Below are 22523 nucleotides of genomic sequence, written 5' to 3' on the forward strand. Positions count from 1 at the left end.
TTCATTCATTCATTCATTCATTCTATTCATTCGTTCACATCCATCAGGCATTAAGACAAAACTAAATCTGAACCAGAGCACTGTTATAAAAGTATAGAATTTCGGTTTGCTAAGTTTTGTTAACACGGGGTTAGAGTGGGAAGGTTTTAAAGGTAGAGAATTAATTTTAGAAAAAATCTTCATGGGAAAAAATGATTTAAAATAAGCTTTGGGGCAGCAAACAGGGCACTAGGAGATTCGGGTGAAGCAGTGCTCTGTTTGTTCTCACCAGGTGAGTGGAATAAAACATGTGGTGCAAACAAAGCACCCTGTGATTTTTATCCCTACACAGATTCCGATGAAACTTATGAGAGAGAGAGAGAGAGAAAAAGCAGAAGTTCTCTAATTTCTTATGGGAGGCTGATTTCTCTCAGGAATTTAAAGTAAGAAAAACTGTTATTCTCTTAAATCTACCAGATTGTGGGTTTTGAATAGTTTCAAACATAGAGAAGATAGTGGGTCCCTGTCAGTGAGATTGGCTCAGGGACAGTTAAGCAGGCAAAGAAGAAACAAACCTACAGACAACTCCCTTCCAGGCACCCATGTGTTCTGGCTGCTGGGAGCTTTGTTGTAATCAACACAGTCCTCTGGCTCAGACCAAGAAAATCCACAAAGAAAAGCTGGAAAGGGAACCTGAGAGAAGGACCTCTAGTCTGCAGTGAGATTCAGGCAAGGCTTCTTAAAGGAAGTGACCTCTGAGCTGAGACCCACAAGGTGAGGGGGGAGATTTAGGACACAGGGACGAGAGCGCTGCAGGCACAGGAACAGCACGTGCAAAGGCCCAGAGGTAAGAGAACAGGGTGCTTGTCCGGGAGCCGTGGTGCAGGCAGAGACACAGGATGGGGTGGGAGGAGATCCGCCGCCCTGTTTAACTCCCAGGGAGCCACCTGACAAGCATGAATTAACTCTGACTTTCTGGAAGATGTCCAGGAGCACATTTCATTCTGTCTTTCAAGGTCACAGCACATGTCCGAGGCTAGGACTTGGAACCCTTGCCCTCTCGGGCTTCAGGGCCCAATGACAGACATGCCAGGACTTCCTGGTGAGACCCACCACAGACTGAAAAGGGCATCACAGGGTCCCCGTGGAAGAGAGATGTGAGTTCTTCCACAGATTCCTCCTTTCTTACCAAAAGGTACCCACCCTGTGAAGGTGGCCCTGACCCCACATTTACTGAGGAGGAGAGACCCCCAGAGAGGCCACAAAGACTCGGGCCCCTAAGCCCACCGAAGCAGGGGCTTTGGCTTCATGCCTCAGAGGAACACACCCTTCCTTCAAAATCTCACCGGAATGATCACGTGTTTTCACTCTGCTGGCTCCAAGCTGGCAGCCAGAGCTCTGTGTCCAACAGCTGCCCAGAGCCACTGGCACTGGCCGAGCCCGCCGGGGTTGGGGGGGGCGGGTTTCACTCACCAGACAGCGGGTCTTTGCTAATCACTGAAACATCCGGCAGGCTCATTACGATCTGCTGCTGGAGAACTTCCTACAGAAACAAAGAGGAAAGATACCACTGAGAACAGGAAACGAAAATAAAGAATGACTAACAAAATGACAGCTTATCCAGTCACTGGGTGAGCGCACAGCCACTACACGGTAACTGGGAACATGCTATGTAAGAGGAAGGAAAAGTTAGAATATAAATAAATGTGAAAAGTCAGAGCTACCTGGACTTCCAATCCTCGTCATAATCAAATAAACATTATGTCTGCATATGAGCAGAGACCCTGGGAAGAAGAAGATAGTCTACATGCCAGGACAGCAGCATCAGGTGTGAGTGTCTTTTTAATTTTTTAAATACGTTTTTATTGATTTCATAGGGAGAGCGAGAGGGAGAGGGAGAGGGAGAGGGAGAGGGAGAGGGAGAGGGAGAGGGAGAGGGAGAGGGAGAGGGAGAGGGAGAGGGAGAGGGAGAGGGAGAGGGAGAGAAACATCAATGATGACAGAGAACCATTAATAGGCTGATTCCTTCACGTCCCCTACTGGGGAATTGAGTCCTCAACCCATGCATGTGCCCAGACTGGGAATCCAATCGTGGTCTCCAGGTTCATAGGTTGATGCTCAGTCACTGAGCCACACCGGCTGGTTGTGAGAGTCCTGGCCCCAAGCCCAGGGGAGTCCAAGCAGCGTGCCAGGAGGAGGCCGGAGACACTGGCTGAGACACCAGCGCTCAGGTGAGCCTGGCCATGCTGCTTCTCACCCGCTCCTGTCCTCTGTAAAAGGTCAAGGACAAAGTCTCCCCAGGTTTTCAGAGGAAAAACTTGAGCTTCTTGAATAGCTGGTGCTTTTCAGAGGGGCCCCTGGTATTCCTAAGTGCCCTGCCCTGAAGCCTCAGAGAAGGACAGCCAGGGTGGCTGAAGTGTTGCCTGGCAAACAAGACCAGGCCTGGGTTCGGTGACTGTGACGTGTCTCACTGAAAAGCCATGGGCAGAGGGATCCCACTCTATGTGGGGGTGACCTCTCACCCTCCCTGGTCAGAGTAAGGAATGACTGTCTCGCTTCATCCAAGCCCTCACAACAAGGTGACGCTGGGTGGTACTTCTTCTGAAAAACTTTCTTGACTGTCACTTCACGACAGTAACCAGTTATGCACATGCTATCATGTCAGCTGGAAGGGAAAAAAAGGCAGAATATGAAAGGCAGGGAGTGAAACACAAACTACTCATGCAGAAACTGGGGGGAAACACTAACACCGCTCATAGTGACTGTCTTTCAGTGGTGGGATTCTGGGTGGCTCTTATTCTTACTACCTGTATGTTCTCCTAGCTGTTTGTAAGAGGCACATATTACTTATATGGGCAGAACTTAGCTTTATTTTCCAATAAATCAGAAGGAAATACACACCACAACCCTGCCCACACCTGCCCGTGTCAGCCCAGAGGCAAGTGGCCTGCAGCTTTCTCAGCATGAAAAGGACTGAGGCAGGGACGCCCTGCAGCCCTTAGCAAGTGCTGCAGCAAACATTCACTCTCAGGCCGAGGGGCTGAGGCTGCCATGCACACCTGCCCTGCCCTCAAAGAGCTGCCAGTGCAGAAGCCGGGCCAGGAGGCAGGGTCCTTCTTTCTACCTGCCTTTCTCTCTGGGCCCTGAGGGTGGACTGGCTGTCTTTTCCTTCCTGGGACGGTTCCCGTGTTCTGGAGCGCTACCCAGTGCCCAAGAGCAGCAAACTGCCTGCAATTCCACATGGTCGAGCCCCCTTGTCCAGCCCAGACCCGAGTGGCGTGCACCCTCCACGGCCGCCGAGACGAGAGGACCGCATGCTCATGGCCACACAGCTCGCCCGAGCCTGCCTGCTCTGTGCTGCTCAAGGAGAGCCTCAGACACCTCCCTGCCCCTGAAGCCTCCATCGCAGCCCCAGGGAGAGGTGATGCCCTCCCAGCTACACCTGAGGCGGGAGGCCTGCCTGTCCAGAGTCTCACCTTGGCATCTCCCTGGTTTTGATTCATGTGAAACCAGGAAAACAGGCCATCATCCCAGCAACTGGGGCAAGTGCTGACTGTGACAGACGTGGACGGGATTTACTGCCCGTCTATGCCCTTTCCCCCGTCTCCCGCCCACAACCCTCCAAACTGGAAACTCAGTTGTGCACCGTCACTCCACTCAGGTGTCATTTCCTCCAAGAAGCCGGCCCAACTGCCCCCACGCAGCCTGAGTTAGGAGTCTTGTCTGTTGACCTGTTGGCACCATCCGCCTTCCCTGGCACTTAGCACACAGCATCAAAAGCACCTGCTAACCACCAATGGTGCCTGCAGCCAGGAATCAAGCCCCTCCACACCCAGACCCAAGTTCAATGGCAGCACCACCCCTGCCCCCTGCCTGTGGGCAGCACTAGATGAAACCCACCAGCCTACAGCATGCCCGGCGCTGAGTGTGGCTCCCCTCAGACAAAGAAACAAGGCCACTTCAGCCCCATCATCTGAGCTCTCAAAGGCCCTGCCCAGAGGCTGCTCAGAGTCATGGTGCTCTGTTGCCAACAGGCGATGGAATGAGTACAGCTGCATGCTGGGAACAGGGCTCAGAAGCGGAGTCTGGCCAAGATCTCAGTGAAACCCAGTCATAAATCTGGGACTTGTTGGGCAGTGAGTGTTTCTAAAATTATATATATATATTCTCTCTCTCTCTCTCTCTCTCTCTCTCTCTCTCTCTCTCTCTCTCATGGCCTAGTGCATGAAATTGGTGCACATTAAAAGGGGATTAATTAGAGGAAATATTTTAATATTGCTATTTGCCCTTTCTCTATAATAGAAGTGTCAGAGATGAAAGAAAATTAGTAAAATGTATATGAAAATCTTCCTCCTGTCATAGTTGGGGCACACCATGGGACCCGGAGTCAACCCACGTGCGCCTCAAAATTGTGTGAGACCCAGACCAGGCCGCCCTCTGCCCCATTGGGCTAGATCCAGACCTGGCCGGACCCACCCTTGTCAAGCCCCGCTGGGCAGGGTCATAGCTTCGGGTCTGGCATGGCATGGGGGGAGGGCAGCCTGAGGACCCCTGTCAAGCCCCATGGGGGAGGGTTTTGGGGGATGCAGCCTCAGGTCCCTGCTGATTGCTCATTAAGGCTCATTAAAGGAACTTGGCCTCCACTCTGGGTGCAGCCTTCTTGTGTTATGGAACCCTCCCCCATCCCCACCCCCACCCCTCGACTGTGGGCACCACCATCTTTGTGGCAGAGTGACAGTCAATTTGCATATTCCCTCTTTATTATATAGGATTTATTTCAGAGTGGGAGAGAGTTAGAAACATCAAAGATGAGAGAGAATCATTGATTGGCTGCTTTCTGAAGGCCCCACACTGGAGATCGAGCCTACAACCCAGGTATATTCTCTGACCAGGAATTGAACCATTGACCTCCTGGTTCATAGGTCAATGCTCAACCACTGAGCCACACAGGCCAGGCCAATGAGTGGTTCTTAAACCATGTTCCCTGAGGTCCCAAGAACCCACAGAGATCGCCTAGGGGAAAAGGAAGGGGCTGAGCAGAGGGCATTAGGGTTCCCCAACCCCCAAGTCAATCAGAGTCATTGGGCTTCACCTGAGATCTTAAAAAAACTTATAGAGGGGATATTGATGCTCAGAAAATGTGTGAAAATCAGGGCCCAGCAGGGCAGTTTCAGTCCATATGGCATCTGTGCTGGTCATATAAAGACCATAAAGATCAAAGATTTCACCCCACCTTCCCAAGGCTGGGGTGGGGATTTTAACAGCCCTTCACCATCAGGTCCTCCTGCCATGGACTATCTGAGATAGAGACACGGTGAGCATGACAAGTGAACACTCTACACGCTGAACTCCAGTGCTGCCATCTGCACCCGGGGGCTCATCCATTATGATCCTGACCCAACATAACCCTCTGTGGTCCCATATCTCCTTCAACACCTTGAATTACTGCTGTACAAAGACTCGCTGACCTGTGGACAATAACCAGATCAGCGTGCCCCTCCCAGAGTCCATTCCAGACACTCCCCATGCGCCTGGTGCTTGGGGCCGCAGTGGCGACTCATCTCTGAGGCCCTCACAGCACCAGACCCAATGCCATGCACACCGGTCAAAGGACATTAGCTGGACAAAGTAAAGCAATCCAACATCTGACCCTTCTCACAATGCGGGGGGAAATAAAAGATGCCAGTGATAAACCCCCAAGTGCCAGCGAGCAGCTGCCTCACCGTGAACACCATTTCCTCTGGGCTTCCTGCGGGGAAACCTTTTGAGTGACGACATTGCCAGGAACACAGAAGTCCTGGGGCACAGAGAGCTGCCCTTACCTGGTAGAAGTTCTCAATGTGTCTGACCAAGATGGTCAAGTTCTCAATGCGGAGGTTCACATCGTTGTTCACGTGCTGGTGGAAGCGCTGATTAGGCCTGGGGTCTCTAGGGGAAGAAACACGAGACTGGAAACGGTGTCTCCCAGTATTTGCCACACTTCCCTCCCCAGCCTGGGTAGCCCTCACCAAGCCTGGGTCAGTGTGAGGCTGAAACCAGTGTGGCCCAAGTCAAACCCTAATCCTGCCCCTGCCGAGCCGTGGACCTTAGACAATTCACATCCCTCCCAACCCCATGGCAAACCCTACTCAGGCCCTTAGTCAAAGTCATCCCGATCCCACTCCTGGCAGCACCCACAAACCGCCACCAAATGCAGTGCAGACCCAAAAGGTTACACTGTGTGAAAATCAGTAATCCACCCCAAAATATATTTAAAGATTAAGAGTGTTAGGAACTGAACACGCCAAAATATATGAACCATCAAGAAAGAAAAAGGGAAAACATGGTACATTTTCTAACTTAAATCAATAAAATCATTAATGTTCTACTTCACATGGGTTCCCCTCCTCTGTCACCAGCCTGGGTCTCGGGCTGGTCCTGTGATTTTACATTCTAGGGACACAATTCCACCTGGACAAACCGACATCATCAGTCTGTGGCACTATATGGTGTACAACGCCGCCTAGGAGACATTCTAGCAGTGGAGACAAGCAATTCATGTGGGAACCCCCAAAGCATCATTTAATTTCACTCTCCAGCAAAAGTCAGGTCTGGTCGTGATAAAACTGGAAATCTCAATCAAGCGACATATAACTTCATCCATCGATATGTTTTCAGGATATTTCTCAAAATTCTCAGGCTCAAAAAGTTTTCCTATCTGAAGAGAACAGACTCAACAGGAGGCCTTAGCTGCCACCTTGCCTGCTTTTTATAACAACCCCCCCCCAATAGTTACTGTCCCAGGACACAGGGAGGGGTGATAATTCAAATGAGGGCTGTCTTCCTGGGTTCATGAGGGCACTGAGCCTCCTGGGAGCTGGTCTGATGGAAGAGAGGCAGGCCTCTTCCTCTTTCTGCAGTAACCTGCCCCCCTCCATAACGAAGGGGAGATGGGGGAGGCATGGAAATCCATATCAATGCCATTCTGCTCATTTGAAGCCAATAATTAATACAAAATTGACAAATAGGAAAAATATCTACAAATACGTGTCAGATGTCACTGGAAGTACAATTTAAAAACCACCACCACCACAAGCTGTTTGAAAGTCAACCAAGACAAAGCAGCTGACTTGGAGAGGAGGACACTGGGGCTGGGGCTGTGGCAGCCCCCACTGCCCGGCTGGGAACCCGAGAAAACAGTCACCCTCAGAATGTCTGTGAATGAGATACAGTGTCTGCAAAGACCGAATTGAAATCTTTCCCTGGCAAATAGCACAGACCATGATGAAGGCCCGATTAAAAGGAGCACCGACAGGTCATAAACCTCCTAAAGAAAGAATCCCATGCCTTCACCTTTGATTCCCACAGATCCTAAAGATTGTAGAGACTTAAATGTTGATGGGTGAAGTGATGAGAGAAGATGTCTCCCACTCACTGAGGCCAAGTTCACAGCAGGGGACTTGAGCACCAAGATGTAAACAAAGCCCAAGTGAACATGTGAGGGAAGAAAGAGGATGTAGCAGGTGTTACTTGGCCAGTATTTGAACATGCCCATGAAGGAACTGACAGCTATGAACTGACGAGATTAGCCAGAGGTGGGGAACAATTGGCAAAATTAAGTGAGGAATTATGCCAAAGCAATGGGGCTACTGGTGGATCTGGCCTCTGGCAGCCTTCCTTGGTGACTTGGGATGAAGCTATGAAGATAACCAACAGGTGTGCAGATGCCGCTGAACATGTCATCACCCCCTGGATTGAACATGTCCCTGCATACATCATTGCAGTGCTGGACACAGAGAGCGAGAAGAGTCATATAGGTCAAGGAAAACACAGGAGAAGAAAAGAATCGCAAGGAAAAATCTGAGAAAGACTTGGTGTAACAAAGGGCCCCTGGGGAGGGGAGGAGCCTGGCAATCTTCTGTCTGAAGAGAAGGCTGAGGCTCTTCTGATTGACAATCTTTCCTGCCCTGGTTCTTTCAAAGTCTTAACATGGCACCATTTTAGTTAAAGACTAGATTAATTAAATTAACTGCAGCCATGAAGTACATATTTGTTAGCTACACTAGGAGTCCCCACCTTGCATGGCATGTATGCAAACCCCTTTATCCATTGCAGGCAATACTCAGCCAAGGGCTTCATTCAATTGCCCTGGGTCCCCTAAAATAGTCACATGAGGAAACAAGAGGACCGCTTTTCAACTGTCAGGTGACAACAGTTCTTACTGACCCCACACAGTAGGAGAGTCTGGCCAAGCCACCTACACGTTACATGTTTCCCATGGAGCCATTCATTACCGAGGAAATAAAGGTGAGCGGTTCAGTGGAAATTAATTTAGGAACAAAGGAGGCTTTCAGAATTCAAACCACAAAGGCTCTTTGGTTGCAGAAGTGTGCCTGGCATCACAAAATGATTTACCTGCAGGGTGCAGTTCTCCCTGGATGAGAGCACATCCTATCTAATAAAAGACAAAAAGGGTAATTGACCGTACCTTCGCTACACTTCCCATTGGCTAATCAGGATGATATGCAAATTAACTGCCAAGAAAGATGGCAGTTAATTTGCATACGTAGGCGCAATGATGGGAGGAGAAAGGGGAAGGATGGAAGAACGGTGATTGGAAACCCAGGCGGCAGGCAAGTGCCAGGGGACAGGGCAAAGGCGGCTCTAGGGGCCACCTTTGCCCTGCTTCCCAGCCCTGGATTGGAGAACCGGGGCCGCCTTTGCCTGCCCCCTAGCCGGTAATCACGATGGAAAGCTGGCCCGCATGCAAGGTAGCACCTCCGGGACCCAGGAGCTGCCTTGCCTGCGGCCCGTGATCCTGATCGTGATCCAAAAGCGGGGCCGCAGGCAAGGCAGCACCCCCGGGACACAGGAGCCCCACAGTGAGGTCTGCAGGCGCGATCAAGCTATGAGGGGGAGGGTGGAGGGCGGAAGGAGCTACAGGAGCAGCTCTGGCCAGAAACTGAAGACTCTCGCCGGAACGAGGAGCAAAGACTGAAGGCTCCAGCCACAGAGAAGACTGTGTCCAGAGCGAAGATGGAAGGCGGTGGCCAGAGTGAAGGTCTGGTTCCCGGGTGCCAGAGGAAAACTGGTGCCAGCAGCCAGGGGAAGGGAAAGCCTATTGCACAAATCTTTTCGTGCAACAGGCCTCTAGTTAAGAAATAAGAAACAAGTTCATAAACTGACAAATGTGCTTCTTAACATAGCAGAGCGTAGGGAACACGCAGAGCTTTTTCCTGTTTTGTTGTTGCTGTCGCCTGAGCTTTCATTTTTTTTCTGTAGTGAGTCACACGGGAACTCCCCTGGAGTGCCAGCAACCAAAGGGCCTCAGCACACAGGCACACTCCACGCACCAGGGTGGGGCCGGGGCTCTCACCCCCTGCTTCTCCCACCAGCTCTGAAGAGCAATACTAACTGAAGCTCCACTCCAAAGAGCCCTGGCATTTCCTACCTGAGCAATCAGACTAATTACCATGATCATCCATCAGTACTCCCTCCTTTAAGGCTCTCAAGGCAGAGAAAGGTTATTTGGAACCAAATCCAAACAAGCCAACTATTGCTAAGGAAAGTCTATCCCACTTTGCCCAGGATGTGTAACCCCCTCCTCTCCTGCTGCGGGAAAAACAGATCTAATGCTGCTGATTCCAATCTGGGCCAAATCAAAATGGTGTTCACTCTCACAAGTACATGCACACCAGCACAGGCATGCAGGCACATGGGTGTGCACGCACACACACGCACACACACACACACACACACACCAGTTCTGGGCCTCACTCTCATGCCACTGGGAGGCCAGGGCCCAGAGACTGCTGCCCTACCTCAGCCTTCTTCACTGCCCAGGTGCAGTCACCTGAGCTCCAGCCAGCCACCTGGTGGCTCTGAAGCATTAGGTAACCTCTTATCTGAGCTCCAGCAAGCCAGTGAGCAGATTGCTGCTCTCTTTCCTCAGTCCCATCAACCTGGGGAGAGTTGGTCCAAACAGGTGAACAGCACTCAGTCGACGCTCCCAACACGGGCTTTGGGAAAGCAGAACAGCCTTCCCTGCTGGGCAGTTACATTTCCCCACTTGGCAGAAGTGAAAACAGGCTTAGCTTCAGTGCAGTGTCAGATGTGGGGCTAGGACGTGGGTCCCAGAGTCAGGTTCTGTCCTAGACCTCATGGGAGAGGGCTAAGGCTATGAATTATCATCATCTAGGAAACTAAGAATGTGGGAGGAAGACTGAAGAAACACAAAAACAATTCTTACGGGGTGCCTCAAATCCTTCCTGGATAAGGAGGGTATACACATAAGTGAGTGACTGACACTAGCACCTTTTACGTGGCAGGCGCTGCGCTACATGCTAACACATCATCTCATCTAATCCTCACAACCATCTCTTAAGGGAGGCACTTCACTTCCCATTTCACAGATGAGCAAACTGAGGTGATGAGTGCCCCGCCCAGCGTCAGGCAGCTAGGATGTGAGATACCTGGACTTCAGGCCCCGCTGGCTCCCTACGTGTGGACACTAGGGCTGGGGTTCTTTTTCTTTTTTAATTGAGGGGATTGTTACATAGAGTGAAGTGCATACATCTTAAGTGACAGCTTGATGAGTTTTTAAAAATGAAACATACTCCAGTCATTATATAGAAAACCCCTCCCCCTCCCAGTTCTCCTGCACCCCTTTCCCAGTCAATCCCCACCACTTCCAAAGGCCACCAATGTCCTCATGTCCACACCTGGAGCAGGTCATGCTCCTCCCCAAGCAGTAAACTCTGCTGCTGGGGCCGCTCTCGCCTGCACTTCCTCCTTCTGGAACGCCACCCAGAGGGCTTCCCCGCTGTCCCTCTTCAGTGCCTGCCCTCACCAGAAAGACCTAGAAGCCCTGCTTAAGGCCTTAAGACCCTCAAATGGGTGGGCTCTCACTTCTGGATGATTCCCTGGGCACATCACTGAGGAGAAAATAACATTTGAAATTGTCAAGGGGAGGGGAAAAGCCCTTCCAACTGAATTTAGCCACAGGCCAAGTGTGAATGAGGGATGAGCTGGCATTTCTCACAGGAACGTCCAACAGGCTTTCTTTCCTCCAGATCCACAAACAAGTGGTGAAAGCTCAGGGATTCCAAAGCCAGGGAAGAAAGAGCCACAGCCCCCGGGCTGTTGTCCTCCCTCTGCCTGTAAGAGCTGAGGGAAGAGGCTGGGGTGCTGCTCATTCTTTAAACAGTCTTGGGCTTGGGTAAGGACAGGTGGGAGTTTCATCCCCCCCCTCCCCCACACCAATGGATTCCAGTAATTTTCAGGGTCTAACACCATGGGTGGGGGAGGGGGAAGGGTGGTTGCCAGAACTTGACTCTGCCCCGAGACAATGCCAGGAAAACTCATTTCCATCCGTGTTCTCAGAGAAGTACTGCCAAAGCTAACGGATTTGTTGTTTATGATCTAAGCAAACACAGGGTTGGTGGGTTGGTAAGGTTGGTGGGGCTTTTGAAAAAACACAGTAGTACTGAAGTGCCTCTCCCACAGCATGATAGCACATGACTTATTAAAACAGAAGGAGCTATGTGCTTGGGAAATTCTTAAAACAGATCTTTTGAGGTAAGTCCATTTAAAACACGTAATATGCCAAAGCTAACTCTTCCCACTGCGTGGGCCACAAATGGAGCCGATTCTCATTAGCCAGAGGGTTTATGCTCAAGTCTGACAGCTTAGCTGCAGGTGAGTAGGTGAGCATCAGGGGTTGCTCCAAGGAGAACGTTGGGATGTTCTCTTTTCCTTCAAGTGCCTCAGAACCACACTGACGCTAAGTTCCAGCACCTCCCCTGCAGTTTCTGAGTTTGAAACACAGTGCAGAGGTAGGAGCCACCACCTCCGTGGGGCAGGCTGGCAGTCAGGCAGGCTCTGCAGAATTCAGCAGCAGGAGGGGATGTGGTCCCGCATGCACGCTAACAAGTGCAACCTCCACCAGACCCTGTTTGAGATGCTAAATGGGTCCCTCAGCATCCTGACCCCTGTGTCTCTCCCAGCACAGTGGCTTTCAATCCAGAACGGGAGAAGCCACCTAACCGACTGCACTCCCTGTGGGGCAGCTGAACAGGGGAGATGACGTGGCTCAGAAACACGGCGTCCTAACCAGGAGTGAAACCTCAGTCACGCTCAGTGCTCCCGACCCACCCAACACTTCCTGTAGCCAGACACTGTCCGCTGCAGTTCCATGACCCCTCAAAAGCTTTATTTTTAAAATGTCATCGCTTAAACCACATTAATAGCTGAGTTTGAACCATCTACACCAAGTGCTTGCCAGTCCCTCAGTTCTGAATATCCTTCATCAGACAAACTGCCAACCCAGTGTCCTGCAGTTCATCCCCAACGAATGGCAGCCAAAGGGCCCATAGCCTGAGGGACCCCTGGCCCACGAGAAACCCTCCCATAGCAACCGTCCATTTCTACATCCTTAAATCAAACCTTAAATCAAATGCTTCCATTTCTACACCCTTAAATCAAACCTTAAATCAAATGCTTCCATTTCTACACCCTTAAATCAAACCTTAAATCAAATGCTTCCATTTCTACATTCTTAAATCAAACCTTAAATCAAATGCTTCCATTTCTACACCCTTAAATCAAACCTTAAATCAAATGCTTCCATTTCTACACCCTTAAATCAAAAGTTTTGTCCTTTGCCTGTGAAGACAACTTACATTTCCGACATGACTTGGTGTAACAAAATGCCATCCACCAAGTGCATGTACAGGTGTTCACCGTTGCCGCTGGCGACTGGGCTCAAAGTTTTCACCTGCGAGGAGGGGGGTGCGGACAGAAAGGCAGGAAAGGTCACCCCATGTGCACATTCTGAGGCTCCCGTGGAAACGGCGAGCGGGGCCCTGTGGGCTGCACCCATCCCAGCCGGTACACGTTCCCACTTGGAGACCCCTCCCCCCCCAACCCTCACCTGTCACGGACATCCACCGGCTGCTCTCAGTTCAAACTCTACATCAGGGTATTTGGGGGGAGTGAGTGCTTCTCCCGAGTGGTCCAGCCACATGGGCCGGGGTGACGACTCACATCCCGTCCGCTCCTGGACCCGCAGCCTAGCGCCCCGGCAGGAGCAGGTGAACTCATCTCAGTCCAGGGCTGGGAGCGCCACGGGGTCCTGCACCCAGTGCATGGGGTCCAGAGTAGGAAACCCCTCAGGCCCCAGGCGTGGACCCCCGCCCCCAGCTTGGAAACCTGCGAAGACTCTCGAGTCCCGGGACTGCCAGGGCCCAGGCGGGTGGGGTCTGTGGAGACCCCAGGGGGGCGGGAGAGGAGCCAGGGCACCCGCAATGGGAAGGGAGGCAGGTGCACTCACCCCCGCCACCAGCGGGCTCTGCAGAAAGAGCTCCATGAGCTCGCGGACAGCAACGTCCATCCTGAGGCTGTATCCACCGTCCATCGCTCTGCACACAGGCTCTGGGCCCACCGTCTCTGTGCCCACCAGCTCTGCGCCAAGCAGTGCCAACGGCTACTCGCCCCACATTCCAAAAGGCTCCTCACCCCACATTCCAAACGGCTCTTGAGCCTGTATTCCTAACAGCTCTGGGCCCCATATTCCCAAGGGCTCTGGCAGGGAACGCAGCTGGGTCGGGGGCTCTGGCAGCTCCTACCCAATGCTCAGTGCTTCGGAATACACACACATTATGTAATTTAAATTAAAAATCTCTATGAAATTTAAAATCTCTCTGGGCACATAAGATATAAGGAAATATAAAGGTTCTATATCTACATCCTATAGGATTATAAATGGAAATTAACCACTTAAACGTAATTTTGCCAATTTCCATTTTACAAATTATTTTTTTCCATCAGCCAACTTACAGAAATTTGACCAGTTCCTTTGAGGTAACCATTCATTTTATTTTGTTAATTCTGACCTAGTAGCTCAGCTTGGGAATTCTCCTCTCCATTGGCAGTGAAAGGAGATGCTCCAGTCAGTAGTTCATACAACACCTAAGCTCCACCAGTCGAATGTTCTAAAACGATTTGTTAGAATATTAGCTAATATGTAATTTAGAAGAAAGAAACATGAACAAAATGAAGCTGTGTATTTGGAAAATATTTCAACACAAAGATTTTGTACATAACTTTCTGTGCAAGGAGCATTATGCTAGCACATCCAAGAAAGACATTTAGAGAACAGATATGCAGGATTCTCAGAACAAAATTTAAACAGCTAGGCTGTCAATAAATGAACTAAAAGGGTTTAAATTATTTTCTGAACTAGTAATGGTTTTATTTTGGTAAACTAAAGTTTTTTTAATTTAAAAATAAATATAAAAATTTTAAGTACATGGACTTATGATGGGGGCCGGGTACCAATTAGCATTTTTAATAACCATCCAGCTCCAATGAATAGTATCAAATTGCTTAAAGTCAAAGAACAAAAATGAAAAACAAAACCCCTCCTGAAGGTGTTATTTTTTCATAACCACCTACATCAATTCATCTTACAGAACCTACCACATAAATCTAGTAGCCTTCATTGGTGGGAAGCATGATGAGATTTAAAATAATGTAAAACAAAATGTGATCTAAACAGGAAACAAAGTTATAAATGTACTTTCCTGAACTGAGAACACAGCAAATGACGTACAATTTAAATAATCTTGATATATCGAAAATTACTTCTTTTATAATTACATGAATCAAGATTTCAATAACTATTGACTATATGAGCTTATGCCAATGAGATGGTAACTGGATGCTAAAATTTTAAACTCTCTGCTTCCAAATTTCAGGGTCAAGGTTTCAGAGAAATGCAGCAAAATTTATGAGCCTAGAACTGTTTTAAAGAAAACACATAACAGTGACATAGAAAACAGGATCAGGCAGCCTGAAACCACAAAAGAGTGAGTGCAAGCCAGGCACAGTGATGAGCACATTGCATACATTATAGGTCAATCAACAAAGGCCTCAAGGTGTTCCATCAACTCCCAATGACTTAGCTGAACTTTGGACCTCAGGTATGCAGAAATTCTAGGAGTAATTATAAGGTTTTCTTTCCTGAAAACCAGTTCCATGCCCTGGCTGCTGTGGCTCAGTTGGCTGGAGCATCATTCCATTGAAAAGTTGTGGGTTTGATTCCCGGTCAGGACACATACCTAGGTTGTGGGTTCAATCCCCAGTCAGGGTGCTTATGGGAGGCAACCAATTGATGTTTCTCACATTGAAGATAGTCTCTCTTTCTCTTCTCTCTCTCTCTCTCTCTCTCTCTCTCTCTCTCTCTCTCTCTCTCTCTCTCTCTCATAAATAAACATATTCTCGGATTAGGATTAAAAGAAAATTGGCTCCATTAGATCTTAGAAGGTAATTTTCAAATTTTATTAGTTATAAATTCCTATGAAAATTCCCAATAGTTTCAGAGAATACCTTGACCCAAACTAACAATTCAATTCTTTTATTTACTAGTATGCAAGCAGCTTTACTGCCATCTGAGTCAGACCCTCAGAATGTTCTGCCATGGGATTGTTAATCAATAGATATAGCGCTACAATCAGGCTCCTAGTTGGGGAAAGTTGAACTACAGGCTTTAAACATATGATGAGTCATAAGCAAACATCTCCACACTTAAGATATGTGGGCTGTACATGTGGGGCTTTGAAAGGGGATGAGGAAGAGGGGATGGTAAGAAGCAAAAAAGAGTCGGAATCCCTTACTTGGAGAAAGTTACTAATAAAGTAAAAGTGTTAAGAAAGAACTGTACAGGTCTGTACCCTTTCATATATGAAATAAATACATGTGAAGAGATAAAGTCTCCAGTATGTCTATAAAGTTAAAAGCAGAAATTGGGAATAAGAAAATAGGAAAGATCCCCTTTTCAATGCCCTCTTAGATAGCAATTATCAACCTAAGGTGGCACAGCCAACTATATGTCCCGTGTATTTTTCTAACAAAAATCAATAATGCTGCCCTAACCAGTTTGGCTCTGTGGATAGAGCGTCGGCCTGCGGACTGAAAGGTCCCAGGTTCGATTCCGGTCAAGGGCATATACCTTGGTTGTGGGCACATCCCCAGTAGGGGGTGTGCAGGAGGCAGCTGATCGATGTTTCTTTCTCATCGATGTTTCTAACTCTCTATCCCTTTTCCTTCCTCTCTGTAAAAAATCAATAAAATAAATTTTTTTAAATATCAATAATGCCAATGTGCGCTGTCCAAAATCATCAAGTGAAACTCACACAGGAGCAGTGGACAGTCTGCGCATTCAGTGACTCCTCTGCACTGTGCTGTGGCTCAGCTGAGTCCTAACATTGCCACCATCAGTTCCCTTTTCCCACATCCTCACCATCACTTGGTACCTGTTGACTGATTAGCGATAGCCACTCTGACAGGTGTGAGGTGATACCTCACTATGGTTTAGTTTACATTTCCATGATGATTAGTGACATTGAGCATCTTTTCTTGTCAATTGGCCCTCTGTACGTCCTTTGGGTTTGCAGCCAGTCCATCAATGGCTAGTCCCATGACTAAAAGATTTGTTCTCAAGGAAAAACATATTTGGCTGGTTAGATGCTATTATCACAGTGTTGACACCAACTAGTCCCTCAAACAAAATCCTGAGAATCTTTACTTCTTGATTTAGTTTTTGCAAGGAAATACTTATTTGTGGTGTTTTATTTTTTACTGATTGATTTCAGAATAAGAGGAAGAGAGAGAGAGAGAGAGTGAGTGCGAGTCAGAAACATTGATTTGTTGTTCCACGTATTCATGCATTCATTTGGTTGATTCTTGTATGTGCTCTGACCGGAGAGCAAACCCGAAACCTATCGGCCAGGGCTGGGAACATTTATTTGAGTATCTTTATATGTATATATAAAGTTTTAAAACTGAAAAATGAACAGCCATATGCTTACTCAGCACCCAGTGTAAGACACAGAATGCTATCCTCCTAAAACCCTGAATGCCCTCTACCCATCACAGCCCTCTCTGTCCTCACCAGTGGCAACCACTATTTGAAATATTATGTTTACCCAAGTCACCTGATCATTAAGCACTTTCTGTCATTATATATATCGTTCTAAAACATCATATTCAATTGTATGGCTATGCTATAATTTCCTAATTTTGAATATTTAGAAATATTTGTGTTATAAATAAAGTAAAATATTATTGTGGATAAAAAATACTATGTTTACCATATCTTTGATTTCCCTTTCAGTTTCACCTCATAGGTATGCACCTCTGTACAATACTTCATTAAATTATGAATGTAGTCCAACTCTATGTAAATGAGGTCATGCTGTGAGTGTCTCTCTGCATCTTGCACTTTTTCTCAGCTTTGTTCACCTTCAGTGCTCATGGCTGTAGCTGACTTATTGTCACTGGAGTAAACTCCTCCTGGCAGAATTGCATTTACGGCTGCACCACATTTGTTCTCCTGCGGAGGGGCATTTGGGTTATGTGAAGCTTTTTGCTGTTGCTAAGATCTGTGCTGTGAACATTCCTGTCCGTGAAATCTTTGGCACCTGGGCAGGGGCTGCTTCGGATGTAACAGGAGGAAAGCGGCTTCACAAGTATTGCTCTACTTTAGGCATCAGCACAGGGGCCGTGCTTCATTGCTCAGTATCCTTGCCAATCTTGGCAGGAGTGAAACTGGGCATCCTTTTGGTCTTAGTGTCCATTTCCTGGCTACTAGTCATGTTGAGTATCTTTTTGCGTGTTTTTCAGCCACTGAAAAGGACCTTTTCCTGGGAGGTACTGGTGGCTACGTCCTCCCCATTTCTCTAGTGCAGCGGTTCTCAACCTGTGGGTCGCAATCCCTTTGGCGGTCAAACGACCCTTTCACAGGGGTCGCTTAAGACCATCCTGCATATCAGATATTTACATTATGATTCATAACAGCAGCAACATTACAGTTATGAAGTAGCAACGCAAATAATTTTATGGTTGGGGCACAACATGAGGAACGGTATTTAAAGGGCCAGAAGGTTGAGAGCCTCTGCTCTAGTGGTTTTCTGCTTCTCTCCTGATGGACTTTAGTTCTTTCTTTCTAAATGCTGGGCTCTAGCCTCCTCTAGCTCTGTGCGCCAGGAAGCTTCCCTTTCCCTCCTCACCATGTCCTTTCAACAGAGATTTCCATTTTAATTTGGTGAGATTTCTCAGTGGTTTTGGGTTTTGTTTAAACAATCCTTACATTATGATGAGGACACTATGCTATATCCTCTTCCAGATGTTCAGTTTTTTCTGTATGCATTTAATCCTTGTGCACATGGCACCGATTTTCACCATCGCTGTGATTCGGTCTGATGTCACTCACCCTCCCATGTCTCCCCAGTGGCACCCACACTCCTTATTGATTCATACGTGTCTGCTCCAGCCATCTGCAATGCCACCTTTATTTTTCAAGTTTCTAGATGTGAGTTTGTTTCTGGTGCCTATAATGGTGCCACTGACCTATTTTTCTATCTCTGAGCTGAGTCCACACCCTTTTCCTTAGCACTTTAGTAAATCCTGGTATTTAGCAAGTTCTCCATGTTATTCTCAGAGTCTCTTGGTCTGAGAACAGATCCAGCATATTTTCTTACCTTATTATAACTTGTAGACATAAGCTGTCAAGTCCCATGAGTGGGATCGATTTCCACCTTGACATTCCTGATACAACGATTCTAGTGTGAAGCCATCAAGGTGAGCAGCAAGAGTACTAAACCACATTGACCTCAGGGCCTCCTGATACCATGTGTTCTCTCTGACCTGTCAAACTCTAGTATAGCCGGGTCCCTAAGCATTCTCTACGGGCAGCCCGAAGGATCTTTTGAAAATGTCAATATGATCATGTCTCTTATGAAAACTAACAATGGTTTCCTATGGCCTTTAGAAATAAGTCCAAAATCCTTAGCGTATCCGTCTAGGCCCTCCATGATCTGATCTTAGCTTCTTTTCCACTCTTGTCTCTCCCTCACCCCTTTTCTCTGGTCACACTTTGAGATCCTCATTAGCATCACACTCTCCCACCCTAGCTTAGAGGTTCCAGTCAAGGGCACATGCCAAGGTTGTTGGCTAGATCCCCAGTAGGGGTCATGCAGGAGGCAGCCCATCAATGATTCTCTCTCATCATTGATGTTTCTATCTCTCTCTCTCTCCCTCTCCCTTTCCCTCCCCTCTCTCTCTCTCTCTCTCTCTCTCTCTCTCTCTCTCTATCCTATCTAATAAAAGAGAAAAATGGTAATTGGTGTACGACGATACCCTTTTCATTGGCTAATCAGGGCTATATGCAAATTAACTGCCAACAAGATGGCAGTTAATTTGCATATGTAGGCACAATGCAGGGAGGCGAAAGGGAAAGCAGGAAGAAGCCCCCTGCCACTGACAGTGATCAGAAACCCAGGGGGGAGCTAAGAGCTGGGGGGCAGGGCAAAGGCCATGATGGGAGAATCAGGTGCCTTTTCTGCCCTGGCCAGTGATAGCAGGAAGTAGGGGTGGAGCCAGCGATGGGAGCTGGGCACGGTCGAAGCTGGCAGTCCCGGGAGCTAGGGGTCCCTTGCCTGGCCTAAAGCGAACCCACGATTGCGGGGCCGCTGCAGCTGCGGGTCCCCGCTGCCCAGGCCTGACGCCTCAGCCAGAGGCATCCTGCAGGGGCAGAGGCGGAGCCCGCGCGATCGTGGCGCCCCCCCCCCCCCGCTGCCACTGCAGGTCCCTGCTGCCCGGGCCGGACGCCTAGGCCAGAGGCGTTAGGCCTCGGCAGGGGTGGAGCCTGCAACCGCGGGGAGCTGGGGGTCCCCTGCCCAGGCCTGACACCTCTGCCAGAGGCCTCAGGCCTGGTCAAGGGGCTGATCCGGTGATTGGTGATCGGTGAGTGATGAGGGTCAACTCCTCTGGCCGAGGCATCAGTCCTGGGCGGGGGGCTGAGCCAGGGATTGGGGGGATATAATGGTCCCCTTGCCCAGGCCTGAAGCCTGGGTCAGAGGCGTCAGGCTTGGGTGGGGCGTGGAGCAAGCGATTAGAGGGAGATGGGGGTCCCCTGCCCAGGCATGATTCCTGGGCCAGAGGCCTCAGGCCTGGGCGGGGGCCAGAGCCAGTGATCAGGGGGAGATGGGGGTCCCCTATCCAAGCCTGACACCTCTGGCGAAGGTGTCAGGCCTGGGCAAGGGGCCGATCCTGCGATTGGAAGGTGATGGGGGTCAACGCCTGAGGGCTCCCAGTATGTGAGAGGGGACAGGCTGGGCTGAGGGACACTCCCACCACACACACACACCCAGTGCACGAATTTCGTGCACCGGGCCCCTAGTGTATGTATATATATATATATATATATATAGATATAGATATAGATATAGATATAGATATAGATATAGATATAGATATAGATAGATAGATATAGATATAGATATAGATATAGATATAGATATAGATATAGATATAGATATAGATATAGATATAGTTATAGATATAGATAGATATATACACACACACTAGTGGCCTGGTGCATAAAATTCATGGACATTAAAAGGGAATTAATTAGAGGAAATATTTTAATATTGCTATTTGCCCTTTCTCTATAATAGAAGTGTCAGAGATGAAAGAAAATTAGTAAACTGTATATGAAAATCTTTCTCCTGTCAGAGTCTGGACTGTGCCATGAGACCCAGAGTCAAGTCCCTGCCCACCCGTGTACTCCTCAAAATCACATGAGACCTAGATCCAGCTGGCCCCACCCCCATTGGGCAAGATCCAGACCCAGCCGGGCCACCCCCATCAAGCCCCGAGGGCAGGGGGAATGGCCTGAGGTCCCCCATCAAACCCCACAGGGTGAGGGGCATGACCTGAGGTCCCCCATCAAGCCCAGCCTGGCAGGGGGTGCAGCCTCAGGTCCCCTGCCCCAGCCCAGTGCCATGCAGCCTCAGGACCCTGCTGATATCTCATTATGGCTCATTATGGGAACCCCGCCTCTGCTGTGGGTGTAGCCATCTTGTGATGGCATGATGGCATGAGGGTTAATTTGCATGTTACCACTTTATTATATAGGCTATATACACACATACATTTAGTCTTACCTTGGCTGATGTGGCTCAGTTGCTTGGTCACTGTCCCTTGCTCTGAAAGGTTGTCAGATCAACTCCCAGTTAGGGTACATGAATGGGTTTAGGGGGATCTATCTACAGTGGGGGATGGGCAGGAGACAACTGTTCCACCTTTCATCCATGTTTCTTTTTCTGCCTCTCCCTGTCTCTCTCTCATCTGTAATAAAAGCATAATATACAAATCGACCGAATGACTGAACAGCAGAACAACCATCCAGATGACATTCCAGATGACCACGCTATGACACCCACTGGCGCCAGGCCAGCAAAGGTGGATGCGATGCAATTGGTCAGAGGCTCGGTCATCGCCCCATGATTGCCCTGCAAAAGGAGGCCCAGGACACTGACTGGCGGGCTGTGGGGGGTGGCAGAGCCTCCCTCTGTGGGGGCAATCCATCACGGAGCCCTGACCGGTGGGCGAGGCCTACCTCTTTGGGGCGATTGATTGCTGGCTCCAGGACTGTGAGAGGGCACAGGCCAGGCTAAGGGACCCCCCTCTCACCCCAGAGTGCATGAATTTTGTGCACGAGGCCTCTAGAAATAGTGCATTCCTCTTATTTATATGAGCTAATGCCTAGAATTCTTAGGACAGAGGGAGAGAAGGCTTTTACTGTAGCTGGCTCCATAATAGCTTCAGGTACTGCCTCAGGCCAGGCCAGGCTGGGGTGGGTGCTGGACCAGGTGCTGGCTCCCAGGCAGGCCCCTCCTCTGGCTCCAGAGCTCTGGGCGTGGACATGGAGCAGGAGGAAGAGACAGATTTACTCACAAACCTGGCTTTCCCATGACGTTCCACGGACAGGAAAGATGCCACTGCCTTTGGGGAAACTCCAGCCCATGAGCCTGCCCTCCCCAGATCATCTGCCCAGATGATCATTCCCCCTCACCTTCTTGAGTTGCCTCAGTGGGCTCCAGATGCTCTAGCTCAACCCAAAGATTTTGGGCGTGGCCCACCAGGTGTGAGGCAGGGGAGTTGACGGGCACCAAGGCCTGCTCTACCTTGAAGCAGGCGAAAGGAAGGGGATGCCCCAAACCCTGGAACTGGTCCAGCCAGGTCCCCACCATCGCAGCAAAGGCCCTGGGGAGAGGCAGGTGGGCAGCAGAGTCAGAGTCCTGGGATTTCCTTCCACTCTGCCCTCCCATGGCACACTTGCTTAGATCTGAGCTTCTGTGCAGGCCCCCCTTGCCCACCCAGGGGACAGCCCCATGCCACCCCCAGCCCCTGTGTGGCTGTCCTGGTTGTAGCAGTTGTGGGATCCAGCAGGTTCAACACGGAGTCTGTGTGAGACTCTTTTTCCCACTGGCAGCTCTCCTGAAGGTCCAGTGCACTGCCCACCCCGACCCTCCAGGCCCTGGGCATCTGGGCTGAGGACTGAGACAGACTTGTGAGCAGCCTGCTCACCACAGTCCTGTTCTGAGCCTGGCCACCGCGGTCAGGGGAGATGGATATGGAGAGGGGCAGGCAGAGCGGGGTGGGTCTGTGGGGGGTGGGAGGGGACTGTGAGGGACAACTCAGCACAGCGTCTCCTCTGGGTC

The 22523-nt window shown here is 49.4% G+C and overlaps 1 protein-coding gene and 1 pseudogene across 1 annotated transcript in view; one reads left to right on the plus strand and one right to left on the minus strand.

Annotated features, from left to right (window-relative positions):
- LOC132213910 (protein Daple-like) overlaps positions 1-13348 on the minus strand; it is an 88846-nt gene extending 75498 nt beyond the window's left edge. Inside the window, exons 1-4 of the mRNA XM_059660790.1 lie at positions 13289-13348; positions 12639-12733; positions 5802-5907; positions 1453-1522 (exon numbers count right to left, since the gene is read on the minus strand). Of these exons, the coding sequence (XP_059516773.1) occupies positions 1453-1522; positions 5802-5907; positions 12639-12733; positions 13289-13348 (331 nt within the window). The remainder of the gene's footprint in view (positions 1-1452; positions 1523-5801; positions 5908-12638; positions 12734-13288) is intronic.
- LOC132213856 (V-type proton ATPase subunit D-like) lies at positions 7180-9376 on the plus strand (annotated as a pseudogene).
- Positions 13349-22523: the final 9175 nt, after the last annotated feature.

This window comes from Myotis daubentonii, chromosome 12 (assembly GCF_963259705.1).
Source record: "Myotis daubentonii chromosome 12, mMyoDau2.1, whole genome shotgun sequence".
NCBI classification, from domain to species: Eukaryota; Metazoa; Chordata; class Mammalia; order Chiroptera; family Vespertilionidae; genus Myotis; species Myotis daubentonii.